The following is a 23,158-nucleotide window of genomic DNA, read 5'->3' on the forward strand; positions in this document are numbered from 1 at the left end:
GCTAGCTCGCTTCTGCGAGTGCTGGAACGCAGGTGCGTAACTGCTTCTACGGTCGCATCTACGAAGGAGCCCCGCTTCTACGCTCCTGTTATCGCTTTTGCGGCGCTGCTGATGCGGCTAATTGTCCGCATATGTGGACCTAGGCCTGTAAGTGAAGTTCACAAATGCGAACGCCTGCCCGCAATTGCGATAGCGCAGATGCGCTTAAGTATCCGCACATGCGGAAATGCTGGGCACAATCCTTTATATAGAGGGTTTGGGTATTTTCTTCATATTTTGAGTTTTGGACTTCGATGTTGGGAGCTTCTTTCGGGGTTTTTCAAACAAATCGATTGGTTAATTTGGTTAGATTTGAGCCGTCCGGAGGTCTTTTCACCCGAAAAGTGCATTTTAGAGTACCAGTTTGTCGTATTTGAGGTATGTATCTTGCCTAACCTTGTGGGGGGGGGGGGGGGGACTACCCCTTAGGATTTGAGTCCTTTATGTTGATTCTAGTCCATGTACGCGAGGTGGCGAGTGCGTGCTCGGACTTATTTGTGGGATGTTAGTCTTTTAGGGTCCTTAGGTCCTTGTATTCATAGTGTATGAAGTTGTTCTTGATACGTTTGAGTTCTTATTTGCTAGTTTCACCTCTATATGCTTTAATTAGAGATTATTGCCTTAGGATTTACTCTTACTGTTTAATTGAATCTTATTTGACTTAATTGAAGATTTGACCTCTTCTACCGCCATGCTAAATTTTCATGACTGCTTATCTTTAATTGAAATTATTATCATCTCATCCTATAATTGTTTAGTCTTAATTAGAGTTATGATTATCTTCTGCTGCATATCCTTAATTGAATTGTTGAATATCCTTCGTAATTGCTCAACCTCAGAAGGAGTTTATATAACCTATATCTTAGTTGACTCGCCTTTATTTGGAACTATTTGACTCATATTGGCTTCTTATTGTTGACTTGAATATCTGGAATCATTGCTACATTTTTGTTTTCCCTTGTTAAGTTGTTCTCTTTGCGCCTAGAATTCTTTACTGTGGTTATTCCTTGTGAATATGTTCTACCATTTCTTTGTGATTTAAAGTTCTTGAGTTGATATACTCGTTGTACCTTGTATTACTGTCATTGTTATTTTTGGTACTTGTTGTGGTGAGGTACGTGGTTTCTGTCGTTCTATAGTTATTATCTCTGTTGGTTGCGCTGCATATTTAGTTTTGGACTACAGAACGATATTCCGAGAGATCCCCCTGTACTGCATATTTACTTTGGGACTACGGAACGATATTTTGGGAGATCCCCCTGTACTGCATATTTACTTTGGGACTACAGAACGATATTCCGGAAGATCCCCCTGTACTGCATATTTACTTTGGGACCACGGAACGATATTCCGGGAGGTCCCCCAACACTGCATATTCACTTTTGGACTACGGGACGGTATCATGGGAGATCCCTTGTCGTTATATCTGTGTTCAGACCTGCTAATCTTCTATGCTTAGGTGTCACAGGGTGACCTATACTTGAAGGATTTATATTTGAAAAGTATTTATCTTGAAAGAACTATGTTTGATGGTTATTATTTGAAACAAATATATTTCAAGGAGAATTTCTTATGGGAAAGGATTATATCCTAAAGACCTCAATTTAAAAACTTACGGGTGAAAGTTTACACTTGAAGGATTTGACTAATTTATTGGGGTTTGTTGGATAAGACCTAATGTGAAAACTATTGCAGTTGCTGAGTTACGACTTACCTTTACTGTATTGTGATTTTCGGATTTGGGCTGTGTTTCCGTTCATTCTTCTGGGTCTTATTATAGTGTTCCGCTATTAGTTGTTGTTTTTCCTTCCTTATTGCAGTTGCTATGTTGTTAGCCATATAGCGTAGTCCTTAGATAGATGTCATGTTCTGTCATTCCTATACTTATGCTTGTTCAGTTTATTAGACCAGTGGGTATCTTGACTAGTCCTCGTCACTACTTCACCGAGGTTAGTGTTGATACTTACTGGGCACCACTGTGGTGTGCTCATACTACACTTCTGCATATTTTTTTGTGCAGATCCAGGTATTGATCGGTAGTAGCTGTGCGAATCCTTGCTGAGGAGACTCAAGGTAAACCTGCTGCTACGTTCGCAGGCTTCGGTGTCACCTTCTTACTTTGTGTTCAAACTGTTTTTGCTCATTTCCAAACAGTTGTAATTAGAAGCTGTAGCAAATTCTGTAGAGCTTATGACTTATACTACCGGGTTTTTGGAATATGTTTATTGTATAAAGAATTTATTTTCGAAAATTTTTAGATGTTATTTATTATTGTTGTTATTCCGTAAATATTAGGCTTACCTAGTACTTAAGACTAGGTGCCATCACGATACCCAACGGAGGAGAAATTGGTCGTGACAGGGTGTCACCTCCGGCATCACCGACGGGAGGTTTTAGAGATATGCGGCGACACAAACCCTTGCATATTTTACTTATTATTGTACAATTACATATATATATAATTTTATTTATATATATATATATATATATATATATATATATATATATATATATATATATATATATATATATATATATATATATTCATATTCGTTATTTTGCATATATACTCTATTGGTTTTAATATTTTTTGTTATTTAGATAATCCAAGCAATATACATGGAATAAAGTATGATTTACTGATATTTTTCATAACCGCGCTAAGCGCGGAGAGTTTCACTAGTAGTTTTATAAAATTGCAAATTCCTTAATGTAAGTTATTTTGCCTCAAGTGATACATATGTCAAGATGGAACTACAGAAGTCTTTAGACTATCAAAAATTTGTTGTTTGAATACAAAATAACAATATTAGATAAATCAATGGTTCTTGATTTTTTCCGGACTCACAGTATATATCTTTTCTAATCCATCAGCACATTAATTGGAAACAACTAAATCTGAAACATAAAATAATGCTAATGCTATGCATCCATAATTTTAACTTAATGGTTCAATATTTAATTTTTAACCACTGAACTTGTTATAATCTGAAAATTGGGGGTTCAAAGTGTAATAATTTTTAATTTTTTTAGTGTTTTCTCATATGAGGGGAGCCTTGCAGCAGCGGTCAAGCTGTCTCTGTGTGGCCTATAGGTTACGGGTTCGACCCGTGGAATCAACCAATGATGCTTGCATCAAGACAAGCGGCCTACATCATACCACTTAGGGTGTGGTCCTTCTTCGAATCCTTTGCTTTGTGCACCGGCTGTCCTAGGATTTTCTTATATACACTAACTCTGCCACTAGTTATGCATCACATTCCCATCATGAGACCCTATAAATAGACTAGAGTGTTTGTCTATATATATGTAAAGCATGAAATAAAGCACCAAGGAGAGTGAACATTATAGGCAAGATGTGGCTTTTATTTCTCTATTGGCCACAATAGGGTACTTTGAGATTTTTGTAGCAATCTTTTGCTTTTTTGTGTTGGCTTTACAAGGCAGAAGTAGCTTTATATGGAACTGGACATTTCTTGGGATGTTTCCAAGCCTTGTTCTCCATATACATAGAATTCATGAAAGGAGTGTAGAGGTTCTTTCAAGAACTAGCGGTACTTTCTTGCTGAAAGGTCTTTGGTTTACTAATATGGACATTCTTGGCACAGTGGATCCTGCAAATGTACACTATATTATGAGTGCAAATTTTACAAATTTTCCAAAAGGGCACGAACTCAAGAAGATTTTTGATGTTCTAGGTGATGGAATTTTTAGTTCTGACATGGATCTATGGAAGAATCAAAGGAAACTTGCTAGAGCATTGATCACTCATCAGAGATTCCACAAGTGTTCGGCGAAAATCAGCTTGGACAAGGTAAAAAATGGCTTGATTCCAATCCTTGAGCTCATTGCTAAAGAAGATAGAATTGTTGACTTGCAAGATGTTTTCAAGAGATTCACCTTTGATACGACGTGTGAATTACTCACAGGATTTGAATCTTGTTGCCTCTCTCTTGAATTCCCGGATGTTCCCTTCTTGAAAGCCATGGATGATGCTAAATATGTTGTATCCATCCGCTATTTATTGCCAGAAACTATTTGGAAGTTGCAAAAATGGCTAGGAGTTGGGCCAGAAATGCAATTAAGAAAAGCTTCGGATGTTCTTGATCGTGTTATAGGTGAGTATATATTGATGAAGCGCGAAGAATTGAGTAGAGCTGAAAAAAGTAAGGAAAACAAAGAGGGTTTTGATTTATTAACACCATACATAATCAACGATGGAGGAAGAACATCAGGGTTGAAGTTTGACAACAAGTTCTTAAGGGATACCTTTTTAAACTTCATGTTCGCCGGGCATGACACGGTTAGCTCAGGCCTTACCTGGTTCATTTGGTTGGTGTCCACACATCCTGAGGTTGAGAAGAATATAAGGGAAGAACTTAGGGCTATTATCCCACCAGAAGAAGCTGAAAAATGGAGGCTTTTTACGGCTGATGAGTTGAAAAATGTGATTTATTTACATGCTGCATTGTGTGAATCACTGAGGCTATATCCCCCTGTCGCATTTCAGCATAAGACTCCACTAGAACCTGATATTCTCCCAAGTGGCCACCATGTTCATCCTAATATGAGATTGATGATTCCTTTATATGCAATGGGGAGGATGGAATCCATCTGGGGAAAGGATGCCTCGGAATTCAAGCCACACAGATGGATTTCGGACCATGGAATGATTAAATATGAGCAATCATACAAGTTCTTTTCTTTCAATGCAGGACCAAGAACTTGCTTAGGAAAAGAAGCAGTTTTCACTCAAATGAAAGTAGTAGTTGCTACTATCATCCATAATTACCAAATTGAAATGGTGAAAGGTCATGTTGTTTACCCTAATGTCTCCGTTATGCTCTATATGAAACATGGCTTTGAAGTTAGAGTTAAGAGGAAATGGGCATAGTACTTTTATATTTATCTATATGTGGAAGGATATAGTCCAGTCTCATGAATACTCGAGCTATAATGCTACTTGTGTTTTATGTTCAAACAATGGGAATGTCACTAGCACAAAAGGATATAGTAAGTGCATTTTCCAAATGTTGGTAATGTAAACTTAAATAACTTTTGGTGGAAAGAAACAATAATTCCTCAAATCTTTTACGTTTCAGTTGTGTTATGTACAATTTCAAAATCAATTAGCTTGTTATATGAGATGTTAAGTAATATTATATTTCATCAGCCTGATGAGATGAATATTCATTGGGAAAATATGACCAGTGAGAAATGATAATTTATTTAGTCGACCTTTGAGTTATTTGGAATTGAAGTACAATTATATTGTTATTGTTGTATAAGTACTACGAGCTTTCACATTGACACACTATCTTACTTTATCCATCACACAATAGGAGTGTCACGACCCAAAACCAACCCGGTCGTGATGGTGCCTATCATGGAACTAGGCAAGCCGACACACTCTCAAACAATTCGATACTTCATTAAAAGATAGATAATAGACTGTTTCATACTGAAATTTCGTAAAAGAGATTAATTCAAAAACCAAAATGCAGAAAATAAAAGCCCGACCTCGGGTGTCACTAAGTCATGAGCAAATAGAACTGTTCTGAAATATAGCAAGACTAACATAGTCTGAGAGTAGCCAAAATACACAAAAACGAAGATAAAGAAGGAGAAAGGCAGGACTGCGATCGCCAGGCAGCTACCCCGCTATCTCTGATGAAAGCCCGTGACTGGAATAGCCAACAGCCGCTACCGTAGCCTGAGATACCTGGATCTGCACACAAGGTGCAGGGGGTAACGTGAGTACACCAACTCAGTAAGTAACATGTCCAAACTATGGACTGATAGGTAGTGACGAACTAAACCTCAACAGGTAAACACAATTAAACTGAACAGTAAAGTAGGCATGCTTGCAATTCAAGTATTCAGCTCAACAGTAAAGTAAATACAAATCTGAACAATGTGAAGTATAAAGCTCAACTAATCTCTACGTGCCAATGCACATAATACATGAAAATATACCATGTACCTCCACTCTCAAGTGCTCAACCACTCGGTACTGTATATGGCCATCCGGCCTAGGGAAGATCCATCCCGGAGTATATATATACACATCACTGACATCAGTCACTCAGTACTGAGGAAGGCCATTCCGGCCCTATGGAGAATATCCATCTCCAGGTATAAATACTTCGGACAAGATCCATGTCCAGGGAAGATCCATCCCTCAAAATATAAACTGCGCTCACTAGGGGTGTGTTACAGACTCCGGAGGGGCTCCTACAACCCAAGCGCTATCATAATCATCAACATAACCACTGCGGCATGCACCCCGATCCCCTAACTGCCACTCATCATCAGGCTCTCGGCCTCACTCAGTCATCACTCTCCAGTCTCACACACACGGACTCACAATGCCATGAAACTAGCCCGAAACAATGATATAATGTGCCAAATAATAACAACCGAGACTGAGACATGATATGATATGCATGAATAAGACTGAGTACAGAATATCAATGAAACTAATGAGATGACAGCAAGAAACTACCACTCGGGTCTCAACAGTATTGGCGTAAAGCCCTAACATGATATCTAGCATAATTTACAGCTCATTTACTTAATCACATGATGGAAATACGGATATCAACAGGAAAGAGTCACTAAGCGGTTCCATTGAATGAACCAGGCCACAATTCTCACGGTGCACACCCACACGCCCGTCAGTTGGCATATGCATCACCTCAATACTAATCACATAACACATAGTTCGGGGTTTCGAACCCTCAGAACCATGTTTGGAAGCATTACTTACCTCAAGCCAAGCTAAAATCCTACTCCGCGACGCCCTTGCCTCTCGAATCGGCCTCCAAGCGTCCCGAATCTAGCCAAAAGCAATACAATGCAATTAATATAGGCCAAGGAACCAACTCCACACGAAAAACTATCAATTTAGACTAAAATCCAGAAATTCACCCAAAACGCCCCCCCCCCCCCCCCCCCCAGGCCCACGTCTCAGAATCCGACAAAAATCACAAAAATAGAAACCCCTTTCACTCACGAGTCTATCCATACTAAATTCATCAAAATCCGATATCAAATGGTCCCTCAAATCCACAAATCAAACTCTCCAATTCCCAAGCCCTAACCTCATTTTCACCCCTAATCTTCACTAGTTACATGATAAATCAACGGGAAATCATCACATATACACGTATTAGGGCTCCAGCCACTCACCTTGCTGATAAACCACTAAATTCCTCCTCAAAATCGCGCTCAAAAGCTCCAAGGCCGACTAAAAATGGTGGAAAATAACCCAAAATTCGCGAAGTCCACCTTTTATACATTCTGCCCAGAACATCTGCATCTGCGTTCCTTATGTCGCTTCTGCGATGCCGCACCTGGGGAGAATGCATCGAAGGTGCGGTTCTCACTTAAGTCCTCAGAATCCGCTTCCCCGGTCCATTCCTTGCATCTGCGGTCTCGCAGATGCACTCTACTCATCGCATCTGCGTTCCTTATGTCGCTTCTGCGATGCCGCACCTGGGGAAAATGCATCGAAGGTGCGGTTCTCACTTAAGTCCTCAGAATCCACTTCTCCGGTCCATTCCTTGCACCTGCGGTCTCGTAGATGCACTCTACTCATCGCACCTGCGGTTCCTACCCTTCTTAGCCTTGGCTGCATCTGCGGCCTTTCTCTGCTTCTGCGGGCTCACACCTACGGTCCCCACTCTGCAGGTGCGGTTATGAAAGCTCAGTCCAATCTTCAGGATTCCTCAAATTCCAACCTAGTTCCATCAACCACCCGAAATTAAGCCGAGGCCCTCGGGACCTCTACCAAACATACCAACAATTCATATATCGACATACAAACTTAGTCGAACCTTCGGAACATTCAAAACAGCAACAAAACACTAAATCACCCTCGGATTCAAGCTTATGAACTTCTAAACTTCCAATTTCTGCAAACGACGCCGAAAGCTACCAAATCACCTCCGAATGACCTGAAATTTTCCACACACATCACAAATGACATTACGGACATACTCCATCTTTCGGAATTCCATTCCGACCCTGATCATATTTTCCACTGCCGACCAAAATCACCAAATTTCTAACTTTCACCAATTCAAGCATAATTCTACCACGGACCTCCAAATCACATTTCGGACGCGCTCCTAAGTCCAAAATCCCCTAATGGAGCTAACGGAACCATCAGAATTCACATCCGAGATCGTTTACACATAAGTCAACATCCGGTCAACTTTCCAAACTTAAGCCTTCCTAAAAGAGACTAAGTGTCTCAAATATTCTCCGAATCCACTCCTGACCTAAACCAACTGACCCAACATATCATAATATAGCTGAATGTGATGATCCAAAGGGTCATCTTTTGTTTTAGAACCCGAATTCGATTTCTAAGGCCTTGAAAACCTCATTTTCTTTCTCCTCGATTTGCGTGCACAGTTCGGGCGCATTTTCTGAAAACTTTTATGTGAAATTTAAGAAAAATATTAAATTTAGCCTTTAAAATTGATTAAAGTTGACTTCGGTGAATATTTTTGGTAAACGGACCCGGACCCGTGATTTGACGATCCCGTAGGGTCCGTACTAAGATATGGGACTTGTGCGTATGCCCAGAATCGAATTCCGAGGTCCCTAGCCCGAGAAAAGAATTTTAAAGAAATTGTTTGCTAGAAAATATAAAGGTTTTTAGAAATTGAATATTGTTGGAACTTGATGGTATCGAGCCCGTATTTGGTTCCGGAACCTGGTACTGGTCCGTATAATATTTAAGTCATATCTGTGAAATTTTGTGGAAAACGGAAGAGATTTGATATAAATGGGACCCTTGGTTTAGAAAATAGAAATTTTGAACTATCTTGAGGAATTCATGAGTTTTGGTGTCAAATTCGTTATTTAAGATGTTATTTTTGCGATTTGACCGCGCGAGCAAGTCCGTATGATATTTTTAGACTTGTGTGCATGTTTGGTTTGGAGCCCCAAGGGCTCGGGTGAGTTTTGGAAAGGCCACTGAGTGTTTTGGGACATAGAAAAAAAATTGCTGCTGCATCTGGTATTGTTGCAGGCTCTGATCTCGCAATTGCGAGGTTAGACTTCGCAATTGTGAGCCTAATAGGCCTGGCAATTGCGAGGGCTTTATTGCAATTGTGAAGAAGCCAGGCCTGCATTGTTCGCATTAGCGAACATTCCTTCGCAATTGCGAAGTCAACAGGGAGGGCCACTGATCGCAATTGCGACAAATTGCTCGCAATTTAGAGAGGAGTAGACATTCAGCAGGTTCGCAATTGCGAAGCCTGTCTCGCATTTGCGAGCTTCACTATTGCGAAGCTCCTGTCGCAATTGCGACATCTGCACCTGATCAAAACATCATTTGGATGGGATTTTTACTTCATTCTTCAAAATCTCAAAACCTAAACTCCAAAGGGCGATTTTCTTAGAGCAAGTTCTTCCCCAAATCATAGGTAAATGAATCTTAACTCTTTTTCTCCAATCTATTTCATCTTTTTACATGATTTCATTTCAAAATCTAGGGGTTTTTCATGGGAAATTGGGTGTTCTTGGGTAGAAATTAGGATTTTCAAATTTTGTAGATTTGGACCTCAATTTGAGGTCGGATGTCAAAACCAATTGCATATTTGGGTGGGTAATCGGGTTTTGATTCGAACTTTGAGTTTTAACTAAGCGGGCCAGGGGTCGGTTTTTAACCTTTTTGGGAAAACATTGGGAAATCTATACTCATACATTAGAATTGGTTTATTTAGCGTTAATTGATGTTAATTAGTTAGTTATGACTAGATTAAAGCGGATTGGAAGTGAAACCGAGAGGTAAAGCGGTAATTGAGGCTTGATTTTGGCTGTGGAATCAAGGTAAGTGTTTGGTCTAACCTTAGCTTGAGGGAATAGGTGTTGTTGTCTTATTTGCTACGTGTTAGGATTGAGTTCGACGTATAGGCATGGTGACGAGTATCTATACGTTGATGTTGAGTGTGCAAGTGAGTCTTATATTGTGACTGTTACGTCTCTTATCATGTACTGTTCATGCCTAATAAAATGATGTTTCTCTATGTTGAGCAAGTTTTATGATATTGTTGAGTATTTGATCATTGTTGAGTATTGACTCAAGTTTAGACTTATTTCATGGAATTAACTGTTGAAATGACATTGGTTATAGCTGATTCCCTTGCCCGGATGTTATTGTTTCTATTGTTGAAGTCCCTTGCCAGGATGTTACTGTTTCTAGTGTTGATTCCCTTGCCGGGATGTATTGTTTCTATTGTTTGGGTGAGGAAGAGTGTAAAGCACGAAGGGTGATGCCATGTATGATATTGTGAGTGAGTGTTAATGCACGAAGGGTGATGTCGTGCCGATATTGTGAGTGTTAATGCACAAAGGGTGATGCCGTGCCATGATTTGATAGTTAATGCACGAAGGGTGATGTCGTGCCACGATTATGAGAGTTAATGCACGAAGGGTGATACCGTGCCGTTTCTGTTGTTTCTTATGGTGCGAAGGGTGATGTCGTGCACGTTTTACTGTTTCATTATCCCTGTTGATACAAATATGGTGTTCATTATGCCTCTCTGTTGAATTACTGTTAGAATTTGATATTCCCCGTAGCATGCTTCCCTTTCCCATCTTTATCTGTTATTTCCTACTATTGTTATTCTGCTCGTATATGATTTAACTGCACAAGTTTATATGGTGCAGTGTCCTAGCCTCGTCACTACTTCGCAAAGGTTAGGCTCGACACTTTCCAGTACATGGGGTCGGTTGTACTGATACTGCACTCTGCACTTTTAGTGCAGATTTTAGTGCTGGACCTTGTGAGTAGATTTGAGGTTGCTGCCTTCAGTCCAGGGAGACCAAAATAGATCTACTGGCGATCGCAGAGCCTGAAGTCCCATTTTCCTATTTTAGTTTCTTCTGTCTCTACTATTTCGAGAACAATTATACTTCTTTCAGACTTGTATTTGTAGTAAATCTTAGTCGTTCGTGAATTGTGACACCAGATCAGTTGGGGTAGTTATGTATTAGGATTGTTGGATTGCTATATCACTTCCGCATTTCATAATTATTTTGTTTTAGTTATTATCTGTTCCTGTTTGAGTTAATAATAATGGTGGTAAAACTGTAATTGTTGGCTTGCCTAGCTTTCACGAGTAGGCGCCATCACGACTCCCGGAGGTGGGCCGGGAAATCCAGGCCGTGATACTGACGGACACAAAAAGGAGCAGAAATGGGGAAACGGGACTATAACTCTCGAATCGACCGGCCGGGTCGTTACAAGGAGGGAGCGATCCATCCTCATGAATACTCAAGTGAGAATGTTACTTCTATTAATTAAAATTATAGGGTGTGTCGTATGGTAAAATAGTAGAATTTGAAATTTATGAATTTCTGTACCAATCTCAAGTTAGTATATAATAATAACAGAATTTACAATCAAATATTGATAGATACTAAGAAGTCAGAATTCTTTTTAGTATATGCTAGAAGAACGAATACGTTGCATAGGCAAAAGAAAGACTTGTATAAATAGTCAGATCCAAGAAGTTACTCTTTACGAAAAGATTGAAAAAAACAAAAAGTATCACTGCAATTAATTTCTTGGAATATTATATCATTACCCTCGATTATAGTTTGAAAAAAGCCACATGATCCGTAACCTTATTACGTTACGTTATGTGCATTATTAGCAACGAGTACCCGTACACAATATGGATGTTGAAGGAAATAAACCACACCTAATTCCAATGCAAGTATCAGTTTAATTTTTTATGCTAAGGTTAAATTATTTGTTTTAGTGTAAACGTCGGGTGTCTATAATTATTAATCGACATGAACCTTTATGGATTGCTTTATAACCTGATTTAATACCTAAAGTTGGTTCTATTGTAAAAGAGTTTAACTTTGCTTATTGACGTAATAAGCATTTACATAACATGTCACTTATTAGGTAATTACATAAAAACCTCCTAAATAATTATTAATCGATAATTTTATAAAATTGATTACTAACATACTATTACATGTTAAAATTGCAAATAATGTTAAGAAAATATTTACACGATCAATATATATAACGTAAATCCATTACATAATTATTACATACTCGATGTGTTTGACAATGAAAGTAGAATATAAGAAATCTACTGCCACCTTACTTTTTAAAGGAGTTATATGTCACGATCCGGATTTATCACCCTCAGAAGTCGTGATGGCGCGCCTACTAGTGAAAGCTAGGCAAGCCAATTATTTCAACTATTTACCTCTTTCTCATTTTTAATCCATTAACAGTTAAGAACCAACATTTAATTAACAACAAAATTTAATAAGCGGAAGACTTAAACGCAATGTTTTAATAACGCTACCAATACCAATCCATAACAAAACTACCAGAACTGGTGTCACAATTTCACAGACTATATAGGAATACTACAAATAAGGGTCTGAAAGATTTAAACAACACTGTCTCTGGAATACATGAAAGAAACAGAATGAAAAGATAGAAGGAGACGCCAAGGCCTGCGGACGCCTGCAAGACTACCTCGGGTCGCCTGATGAACTAGAAGTAGCAACCTCACTGCGGTCCGAATGCTACAGCACCGGGATCTACACAAAAGAGTGCAGAATATAGTATCAGCACAACCGACCCCATGTGCTGGTAAGTGCCTAGCCTAACCTCATGCACACCAACCTAAAAACATCATACGGACTTGCTCGTGCAATCAAATCACCAAAATAATATCAATAACTACGAATTGAACCCCAAATTCATGAAATCATCCAAGAACACCCAAAATTCAAATTTCTCAACTTTAAGTCCGTTTTATACCAAACCAATCCTGACGTTTACCAAATTTTACAGATTTAACCAAATTATTATTTCAAACTTGTACTGGGCTCCGGAATAAAAATATGGGCCCGATACCATCGAATTCAAACATATTTCATTTCCAAAAACTCATATATATTCCAGAAAATAATTTTCTTTAAAAATTCATTTCTCGGGCTTGGGACCTCGGGATTCGATTCCGGGCATACGCCCAAGTCCCATATTTTCTTACGCACCCTCCAAAATCGTCAAATCACGGGTCCGGGTATGTTTACCCAAAATGTTGACCGAAGTCAACCTAAATTCATTTTAAAGGCAAAATTCATTATTTTTCACAGATTATAACATAATGGCTTTCCGGATACACGCCTGGACTGCGTATGCAAATCGAGGTGAAAAAAGGAGGTTTTAAGGCCTCGGAACACAGAATTTACTTTCAAAACGAGTGATAACTTTTTGGGTCATCGCATCCTCCACCTCTAAAACAACTGTTCTTCCTCGAACGGACATAGAAAAGAAGTACCTGAGTCGGAGAAAAGATGGGGATAACGGCTCCGCATATCGGACTCGGACTCCCAGGCAGATGCCTCAGCAGGCTGACCTCTCCACTGAACCCGAACAGAAGAGAAACTCTTCAATCTCAACTTACGAACCGCTCGATCTAAAATAGCTACCGGCTCCTCCTCATAGGACAAGTCCTTGTCCAACTGGACAGTGCTGAAATCTAACACGTGGGATGGATCGCCGTGATACTTCTGAAGCATGGACACATGAAACACTGGATGCACGACTGATAAACTCGGCGGCAACGCAAGTTTGTAAGCCACCTCTCCCACTCGATCAAGAATCTCAAGCCGGCCAATGAACCTAGGGCTAAGTTTACCCTTCATGGGCGACACCCGAAGCAACACTCGATCCCCGACCATGATAGCCACATCACGAACCTTACGGTCGGCATAACTCTTTTGCCTGGACTGAGCTGTACGAAGCCTATCCTGAATGATCCTGACCTTGTCCAAGGCATCCTGTACTAGATCCGTACCCAACAATCGAGCCTCTCCCGTCTCAAACCAACCAACCGGCGACCGACACCGCCTACCATATAAAGCCTCATAAGGAGCAATCTAAATGCTCGACTGGTAGCTGTTGTTGTAAGCAAACTCCGCTAAAGGCAAAAGCTGATCCCACGAACCTCCAAAGTCAATAACATAAGTTCGGAGCATATCCTCCAAAACCTAAATATTACGCTCGGACTGCCCGTCCGTCTGAGGATGAAATGTTGTGCTCAACTCGACCCGTGTGCCCAACTCACGCTGAACTGCCCTCCAGAAATGCGAGGTAAACTACGTAGCTCGATCAGAAATGATAGACACGGGCATGCCACGAAGACGAACAATCTCCCTGATATAGATTTCAACTAACCTCTCAGAAGAATAAGAGACTGCCACAGGAATGAAATGTGCTGACTTGGTCAGCCAATCAACAATAACCCATACATCGTCGAACTTCCTCTGAGTCCGTGGGAGTCCAACAACAAAGTCCATAGTGATGCGCTCCTACTTCCACTCGGGAAGCTCAATCCTCTGAAACAAACCACTAGGTCTCTGATGCTTGTGCTTTACCTGCTGACAATTCAAACACCGAGCCACATACGCAACAATATCCTTCTTCATCCTCCTCCAACAATAATGCTGCCGCAAGTCCTGGTACATCTTAGCGGCGCCCGGATGAATAGAGTACCGGTAACTATGGGCCTCCTCTAGAATCAACTCTCGAAGTACATCCACTTAGGCACACAAATACGACCCTCCATCCTCAAAACTTCATCATCTCCAACTGTAACCTGCTTGGCACCACCATGCTGCACCGTGTCTATTAGGACACACAAATGGGGATCATCATACTGCCGATCTCGGATGCGCTCAAATAGTGAAGTACGAGCGACTGTGCAAGCTAACACACGGCTGGGCTCAGAGACATCCAACCTCACGAACTGATTGGCCAAAGCCTGACAATCCAAAGCAAGTGGTCTCTCACCGACTGGAATATGTGCAAGATTGCGCATACTGGCTAACTTTCAACTCAAAGCATCGACCACCACATTGGCCTTCCCCGGATGATATAAGATGGTGATATCATAATCTTTCAGTAGCTCCAACCACCTTGTCTAACTCAAGTTTAGCTCCTTCTGCTTGAACAAGTATTGCAAACTCTTGTGATCCGTGAAAACCTCACATGTCACGCCATATAAATAGTGCCTCCAAATCTTCAGTGCGTGAACAATGGCTGCTAACTCCAAATCATGCACTGGATAGTTCTTCTCATGAATCTTCAACTAACTGCGAAGCATAATCAATGATCTTGCCATCCTGCATCAACACCGCACCAAGTCCAATACGAGATGCGTCACAATGAACTGTATATGGCCCTGAACCTGTGGGCAAACCCAACACTGGCGCCGTAGTCAAAACTGTCTTGAGCTTCTGAAAACTCGCCCCACATTCGTCTGACCACCTGTACAGGGCACCCTTCTAGGTCAACCTGGTCATCGGGGCTGCAATAGATGAAAACCCCTCCACAAACCGACGGTAATAGCCTGCCAAACCCAAGAAACTCCGGATCTCTGTAGCTAATGTAGGTCGAGGCCAGTTCTTGACTGCCTCTATCTTTTTCGGATCCACCTGAATACCCTCTGCTGATACAACGTGACCCAAGAATGTAACTGAACTTAACCAGAACTCACACTTCAAAAACTTATCATACAACTAACTAAATCTCGGAGTCTGAAGAATCACTCTCAGATGCAGCTCATGCTCCTCCCGGTTGCGGGAATAAATCCAAATATCATCAATAAAGACTATCATAAACGAATCTAAGTAAGGCCTGAATACTCGATTCATCAAATCCATGAAAGTTGCTGGGGCATTTGTCAATTCGAATGACATCACCAAGAACTCATAATGCCCGTACCGAGTGCGGAAAGCTGTCTTAGGGAAATCGGATGCCCTAATCCTCAACTGATGGTAGCTCGATCTCAAGTCGATCTCAGATAACACTTGGGCACCTTGAAGCTGGTCAAACAAATCGTCAATCCTCGGCAATGGGTACTTATTCTTGATTGTGAACTTATTCAATTCCCGGTAATCTATACTCATTCTCATCGATCCATCCTTCTTCTTAACAAACAACACCGGCGCACCCCAAGGCGAGACACTAGGCCTAATAAAGCCCTTATCAAGCAAGTCTTGCAACTGCTCCTTCAATTCTTCCAACTCAGGCGGGGCCATATGATACGGCAGAATAGAAATGGGCTGAGTGCCCGGAGCCAAATCAATGAAAAAGTCAATATCCCTGTCGGGTGGCATACCCATCAGGTCTGAAGGGAAAACCTCAGGAAACTCACGAACAACAAAGCACAGAATCCATAGAAGGAACCTCAGCACTAGAATCACGAATATATGCCAAATAGGCCAAGCACCCCTTCTCGACCATACGCCAAGCCTTCATATATGAGATAACACGATGGGTAGAATGACCAGGAGTCCCTCTCCACTCTAAACGAGGCAACCCCGATAAGACTAAGGACACAGTCATGGCATGACAGTCCAAGATAACGTGGTAAGGTGATAACCAGTCCATCCCCAATATGACTTCAAAATCAACCATGTCCAACAGTAACAAATCTACTCGAGTCTCAAGACCCCCAATCACAACTATACAGGAACAATGGACGTGGTCTACCACAATAGAATCACCCACCGGTGTAGACACATATACGGGAGCATTCAAAGAATCACTAGGCATGACCAGATACAGTGCAAAATAAGATGACACATAAGAGTATGTAGACCCTAGATCAAATAGCACTAAAGCATCCCTACTACAAACCAGAACAGTACCTGTGATAACTGCATCGAAATCCTCAGCCTCAGGTCTAGCTGGAAAAGCATAACATCGGGGCTGGGCCCCACCACTTTGAACTACATCTCTAGGATGGCCTGCTGCTGGCTGGCCTCCACCTCTAGCAGCCTGACCTCCACCTTTAATACCTCTACCTCCACCTCTAGCTGCCTGACCTCCACCTCTAATACCTCTACCTCCACCTCTAGCTGGCTGAGCGGGCTGAATGAGTCCCTCAATGAACCTCCTCACTCTCTCTCTCTCTCTCCTAGAGGGAAGTATAAGAAGAGCATGACGGGCCAAATCAATAAACCTGGTCTCGTACTGAGTAACAGTCATGGAACCCTGTTGGAGATGCCCAACTGCCTCCGATAGTTCTCCCTTTGAGTGATAGGAAGAAACTTCTCCAGAAATAGCTGAGAAAACCGATCCCAAGTCAAAGCTGGTGACCCAGCTGGTCTAGCCAAACAATAATCTCTACACCAAGTCTTGGCGGATCCAGACAAACGAAAAGCAGCAAAGTGGACCCCATCAGTCTCCACTATCCCCATAATCCTGGGGATCCTCAGAAGATGCACCGCTGTAAGTGGTAGTGAAGAGCTTGGTGAACCTGTCCAACCTCCACAAAGCCTCCGAAGACATAGCTCATCTATCACCGGTTTGTGCTGCTGCTCGGCTGAAGAAGCGGCATGTGACCTCGCCATTCGCAGAAATACAAGAATAGAGGTTTCAATTAAGCAGTGAGAGAACAAAATCGCACGACAGAGAAGAATAGAAGTGAAATTTTTCCTAACTATGTAGCCTCTAGGGGATAAATACAAACGTCTCCGTACCGATCCCTCAGACTCTAATAAGCTTGTCCGTGAATTGTGAGACCTAAGTAACCTAGAGCTCTGATACCAACTTTTCACGACTCGGATTTCCCACCCTCGGGAGTCGTGATGGCGCCTAGTAGTGAAAGTTAGGCAAGCCAATTATTTCAACTATTTACCTCTTTCTCATTTTTAATCCCTTAATAGTTAAGAACCAGCATTTAATGAACAACAGAACTTACTAAGCAGAAGACAGAAACGCAATGTTTTAATAACGCTACCAATACCAATCTATAACAAAACTACCCCGAACTGGTGTCACAATTTCACAGACTATCTAGGAATACTGCAAATAAGGGTCTGAAAGATTTAAACAATACTGTCTCTGGAATACATGAAAGAAACAGAATGAAAAGATAGAAGGAGACGCCAAGGCCTGCGGACGCTTGCAGGACTACCTCGGGTAGCCTGATGAACTAGAAGTAGCAACCTCACTGCGGTCCGAAAGGTACAACACCGGGACCTGCACAAAAGAGTGCAGAGTGTAGTATCAGCACAACCGACCCCATGTGCTGGTAAGTGCCTAGCCTAACCTCGGCGAAGTAGTGACGAGGCTAGGACCAGGCTACCAAATAAACCTGTGCTATTGAATCATGTACAGTGGAATAATAAAGGGAGAAATTTACAATTTACAAGTAAAAAGGGGGAGAGAGACATGCTGCGGGGATATCAAGTAACAACAGGAAACAAATAAATAACCATAAAGGACACCATAACTCAAATATCAACAACAATCAGGAAATCAAGACAAGTGCACGGCATCACCCTTCGTGCTTTTACTCTCGTCCTCACCAAATATCAATATAATCGGCACGGCATCACTCTTCGTGCTTTTACCTCACAAAATCATGGCACAGAATGATCCTTCGTGCATTATCACTCAAATACAGGCACAGAATGGTACATCGTGCGGCACGGCATCACCCTTCGTGCATTAACACTCTCTCACAAAATATTATGCACGGCATCACCCTTCGTGCTTTAACACTCTCTCACCAAGACAATGCACGGCATCACCCTTCGTGCTTTAACACTCTTCCTCACCCATACAACAATCACAAACAATAAGGGCTGGGAATAAAATAGAATCACAATAAAATCACAATAAAAATCCCGGCAAGGGAACAATATCAAAAGCAACAACATCCCGGCAAGGGAACAATATTAAAAGCAACAACATCCCGGCAAGGGAAATATTAAAACCAATAACATCCCGGCAAGGGAGACAATATCATAATCCTCTTCTCTTTTTCGCATTTGCGGTCCCACAGTCGCTTCTGCGATGCCGCACCTGTGGAAAATCCACCGTAGGTGCGGTTCTCACTTATGCTCTTAAAACTCGCTTCTGCGGTCCAATTCTCACACATGCGGTTTCACAAGTGCGCTCCACTACTCACAATGCGGCCCCTTCTTCGCTTCTGCGGGCTCGCATCTGTTGTCCCCACTCCGCAGGTGCGGTTATGACAGCTGATCTCAATCTTCAGCATTCCTCAAATTCCAACCTTGTTCTGTCAACCACCCAAAATTAACCCGAGGCCCTCGGGACCTCTACCAGACATACCAACAAGTCATATATCAACAAACGAACTTAGTCGAACCTTCGAAACACTCAAAACAACATCAAAACACCAAATTATCCTCGAATTCTACCCTAAGAACTTCTAAACTTCCAATTTCCGCAAATGACTCTGAAACCTATCAAATCACCTCCAAATGGCCTGAAATTTTGTGGACACACCACAAAGGACACTATGAACGTAACCAACTTTTGCAATTCCATTCCGACCCCGATATAAAATTTTCCTCTTCCGACCAAAATCGCCAAATTTCCAACTTTTGCCAATTTAAGCCTAATGCTACCACGGCCGTCCAAATCACATTCTGGACGCGTTTCTAACTCCAAAGTCACCCAACGGAGCTAATGCAACCATCAGAATTCACATCCGATATCGTTTACACATAAGTCAACATCCGGTCAACTTTCCAAACTTAAGCCTTTACAAAAGAGACTAAGTGTCTCAAATCCTCTACGAATCCACTCCAGACCCAAATCAACTGACCCAACATATCATAATATAGCTGAAGGACACAAAAAGAAGCAGAAATAGGGAAACACGACTATAACTCTCGAAACGACCGGCCAGGTCGTTATAGTTGTTGGATTTTCTTGTACCTATGGACATATGTTGTTTGTATTATGTAATAGTTTTTATATTTATATGCAGTTGTCGGAACAACCCTGTACAACTATTTACTATATAGGTATCATATGCTAGTTGAGTCATTCTTTGGTTGTATTAGCTACATTTAATTGGTACAGTATTTTGATTTTCATTTGATAATAGTAATATAGTACAATATCTTGAAATACTTTATTATATTAATATGTGATACACTATTTTTTTTATTTTTTTGTTTATGCATGTGCGTTATGTAATAGTAGTATAGTCATATAGTTGTCGGGAATTAACCAGTTAAATTGTATACTATGTTTGTATAGTTATATGTCGTATTGGTATCATATGGTAGTTTGAATATTTTTTTGGTTGTTTTTGCTGCATTTTTAAGTGAATTCTATTCTATAACTATTTATATGAACATGATTTGTAGAGCTGGAATTTTTTATGCCGATGGCCTAGATTATGCGTATTATGTAATAATTTTTTATAGTTATAGGTAGTTGTTGGAACGACTCCATACAATTATATACGATGTTAGTATACGAAATGAGCAAGTTGCTTTGCGAATATTTAGCTTGCAATCCGAGCATGTAATTTTCTCATACTTTTACTGCATCCTTTAATATTTTGGTACAGTAGTATAGTCGCAGATAGTTGTAGCAATATTCTAGAGCAATCATATACTCTGTTGGTATACATGTATACCATATTGGTATCATATAGTACTAGAAGTCTTTTTTTCTTCTTATATTTTTATTGCATTTTTTAATATTTTATTATCATTTCTATTCTAACTAGTATAGATGGAGATTTGGTGGCCGTAGATTATGTTTTCTTGCGCCATAAGTGGTTGTGTTACTGCTATCGGTTGAGAGTGTACCGATATTTGTAGGGAATGAGATCAAGGTTTGCATGGCAATCACGTGGAATTAGAAAAGGAACAAGAAATAAAGAAAATAAATAAAACAAGAAAAAAATAAAGGAGTCAAATTTGAGTGTGAAATAAGTTATGGTAAAAATAACAATAATACGATTTGGGCAAAAATAAACGAATAAAAGAGAAAAAAGAAAAAAAGAAGAAGAGAAGAATACGAGAAAAAAGAAAAGGAGAAAAGAAAGAAAATAAGGAAAAAAGAAAATTCCCCACAAAAACTACTATGAATAGGAAATGTAATTAGTTTGATGGGTAGAAAAATAAATGGGTAGGTAAGAGTAAATAGTTTTATTTTTGTAGGTAACTGTGTATTTCACCCTATTATTAAATTAAAGTTTATTTTTTGTCATTTTCATTGAAATATTTTAATCTGTTGATTTTTAAATGTTTTCTATTTATACGGGTTTTAGTGATATAATGTGATGACCCAAAAAGTCATCACTCCGTTTGAAAGTAAATTCTGTGTTCTGAGGCCTTTAAACCTCCTTTTATTTTGCCTCGATTTACGTGCGCTGTCCGGGCATGTATCCGGAAAGCCATTATGTGAAAATCTATGAAAAATAATGAATTTTACCTTTAAAATGAATTTAGGTTGACTTCGGTCAACATTTAGGGTAAACAGACCCGGACCCGTGAGTTGACGGTCCCGGAGGGTCCGTAAGAAAATATGGGACTTGGGCGTATGTTCGGAATCGAATTCCGAGGTCCCAAGCCCGAGAAATGAATTTTTAAAGAGAATTGTTTTCTGGAATATATATGAGCTTTTGGAAACGAAATATGTTTGAATTCGATGGTATCGGGCCCGTATTTTTATTCCGGAGCCCGGTACAAATTTGAAATAATAATTTGGCTGAATCTGTAAAATTTGGTAAAGATCGGGATTGATTTGGCATAAAACGGACTTAAAGTTGAGAAATTGGAATTTTGGGTGTTCTTGGATAATTTCATGAATTTGGGGTTCAATTCAAAGTTATTGATGTTATTTTGGTGATTTGATTGCACAAGCAAGTCCGTATGATGTTTTTAGGTTGGTGTGCATGTTTTTGGATAGGCCACGAAGTGGAATTGAACTTAGGAAGTTGCAGGTTTTCAGCTGGTATATTGCAGGTCTGCAGGCTTCGCAAATGCGAGAACTGATCGCAAATGCGAATGTTGATCTGGGCTGCCTTGGTCGCAAATGCGACATTTATATCGCAATTGCGATGTCGCATTTGCGAAAGGTCCCTCACAAATGCGAAGGTGACCGGAATTGTACTGGGACGCAAATGCGACATAAGCTTCGCATTTGCGAAGTCAACAGTCTGAGGGGTTCGTGATTGCGAACCCTGGTCACAATTGCGACATCTGCAACCTGCAAAATCATAACTTAGACACATTTTCAACCATTTTTCAAACCCTTTCAAAACCTAAACACCCTTGGGCGATTATTCAAAGACGAGTACTCTTCTAAATCGATTGTAAGTCATTTCTAACTCGTTTTTATTAATATTTAACATCTTTTCTCATGATTTCAACTCAAAATCAAAGGTTTTCACGGTAGAAATTGGGTGTTTTGGGTAGAACATAGGTTTTTCAAATTTTGGGGATTTAGACTCGATTTGAGGTGCGATTTCAAAACAAATTATATATTAGAGTTTGTGGGTGAATGGGTAATCTGGTTTTTGTTCGAACCTTGGGTTTTGACCATGTGGGCCCAGGGTCGATTTTTTGACTTTTTAGGAAAAACGTTAGAAAACCTATTTTCATGCATTAGAAATGATTCATTTAGCATTTATTGATATAGTCAAGTAACTTGTGGCTAGATACAAGCGAATTGGTGGTGGAATCAAGAGGTAAAGCGGTAGTTGAGGCTTGAATTGTGTTCGAGGCATCGAGGTAAGTGTTTGGTCTAACCATAGCTTGAAGGATTAGGAGTCGTGTCCTATTTGCTATGTGTTAATTGTTGAGTATGACGTATAGGCATGGTGACGAGTATCTATACGTTAGTGTCAATCATGCCCGTGAGTCTTATACTACGATTAATGTGACTCCATTTTGTATTGTTCATGCCTTATGTGATATTCCTATTGTTGAACAAGTCTTGTGGAAGTAAATTGGGTAATTGAACATTTAAGAGCGTTGGCTCAAGTTGTGAATTGATTTGTGAATGTATCATTGGTATTTGAACATCGTAGAGCGTTGGCTCAAGTTGTGACCGTGGTCCATTTTGTGCGGTCCGCACTAATCCTGCAGGGGCATTTTTGTCCAGATTTTTCAACCTAGTATAAATAGCTTCTTTTTCCATTTTTTAGGGTATCAGATATTGGAATTAAGCAGCTGCACTCGTGGGTTCGACTTTCTAAGCCATTTTGGGCAATTTTAGCTGCTTTTAATCTTTGAATCTTGTTATTTAACTTAGTGATTAATGAATATGAATTTA

At 40.4% G+C, this 23,158-nt stretch overlaps 1 protein-coding gene across 1 annotated transcript; it reads left to right on the top strand.

The window, feature by feature from the left end:
- The first annotated feature begins 3,628 nt into the window (after positions 1 to 3,628).
- Positions 3,629 to 4,933, top strand: LOC109237504 (alkane hydroxylase MAH1-like). The gene has a single exon (XM_019403818.1). The coding sequence runs from the start codon at positions 3,629 to 3,631 to the stop codon at positions 4,931 to 4,933; it is 1,305 nt and encodes a 434-aa protein (XP_019259363.1).
- The last annotated feature ends 18,225 nt before the right edge of the window (positions 4,934 to 23,158 follow it).

This window comes from Nicotiana attenuata, unplaced genomic scaffold (genome assembly GCF_001879085.1).
Source record: "Nicotiana attenuata strain UT unplaced genomic scaffold, NIATTr2, whole genome shotgun sequence".
Lineage (NCBI taxonomy): Eukaryota > Viridiplantae > Streptophyta > Magnoliopsida > Solanales > Solanaceae > Nicotiana > Nicotiana attenuata.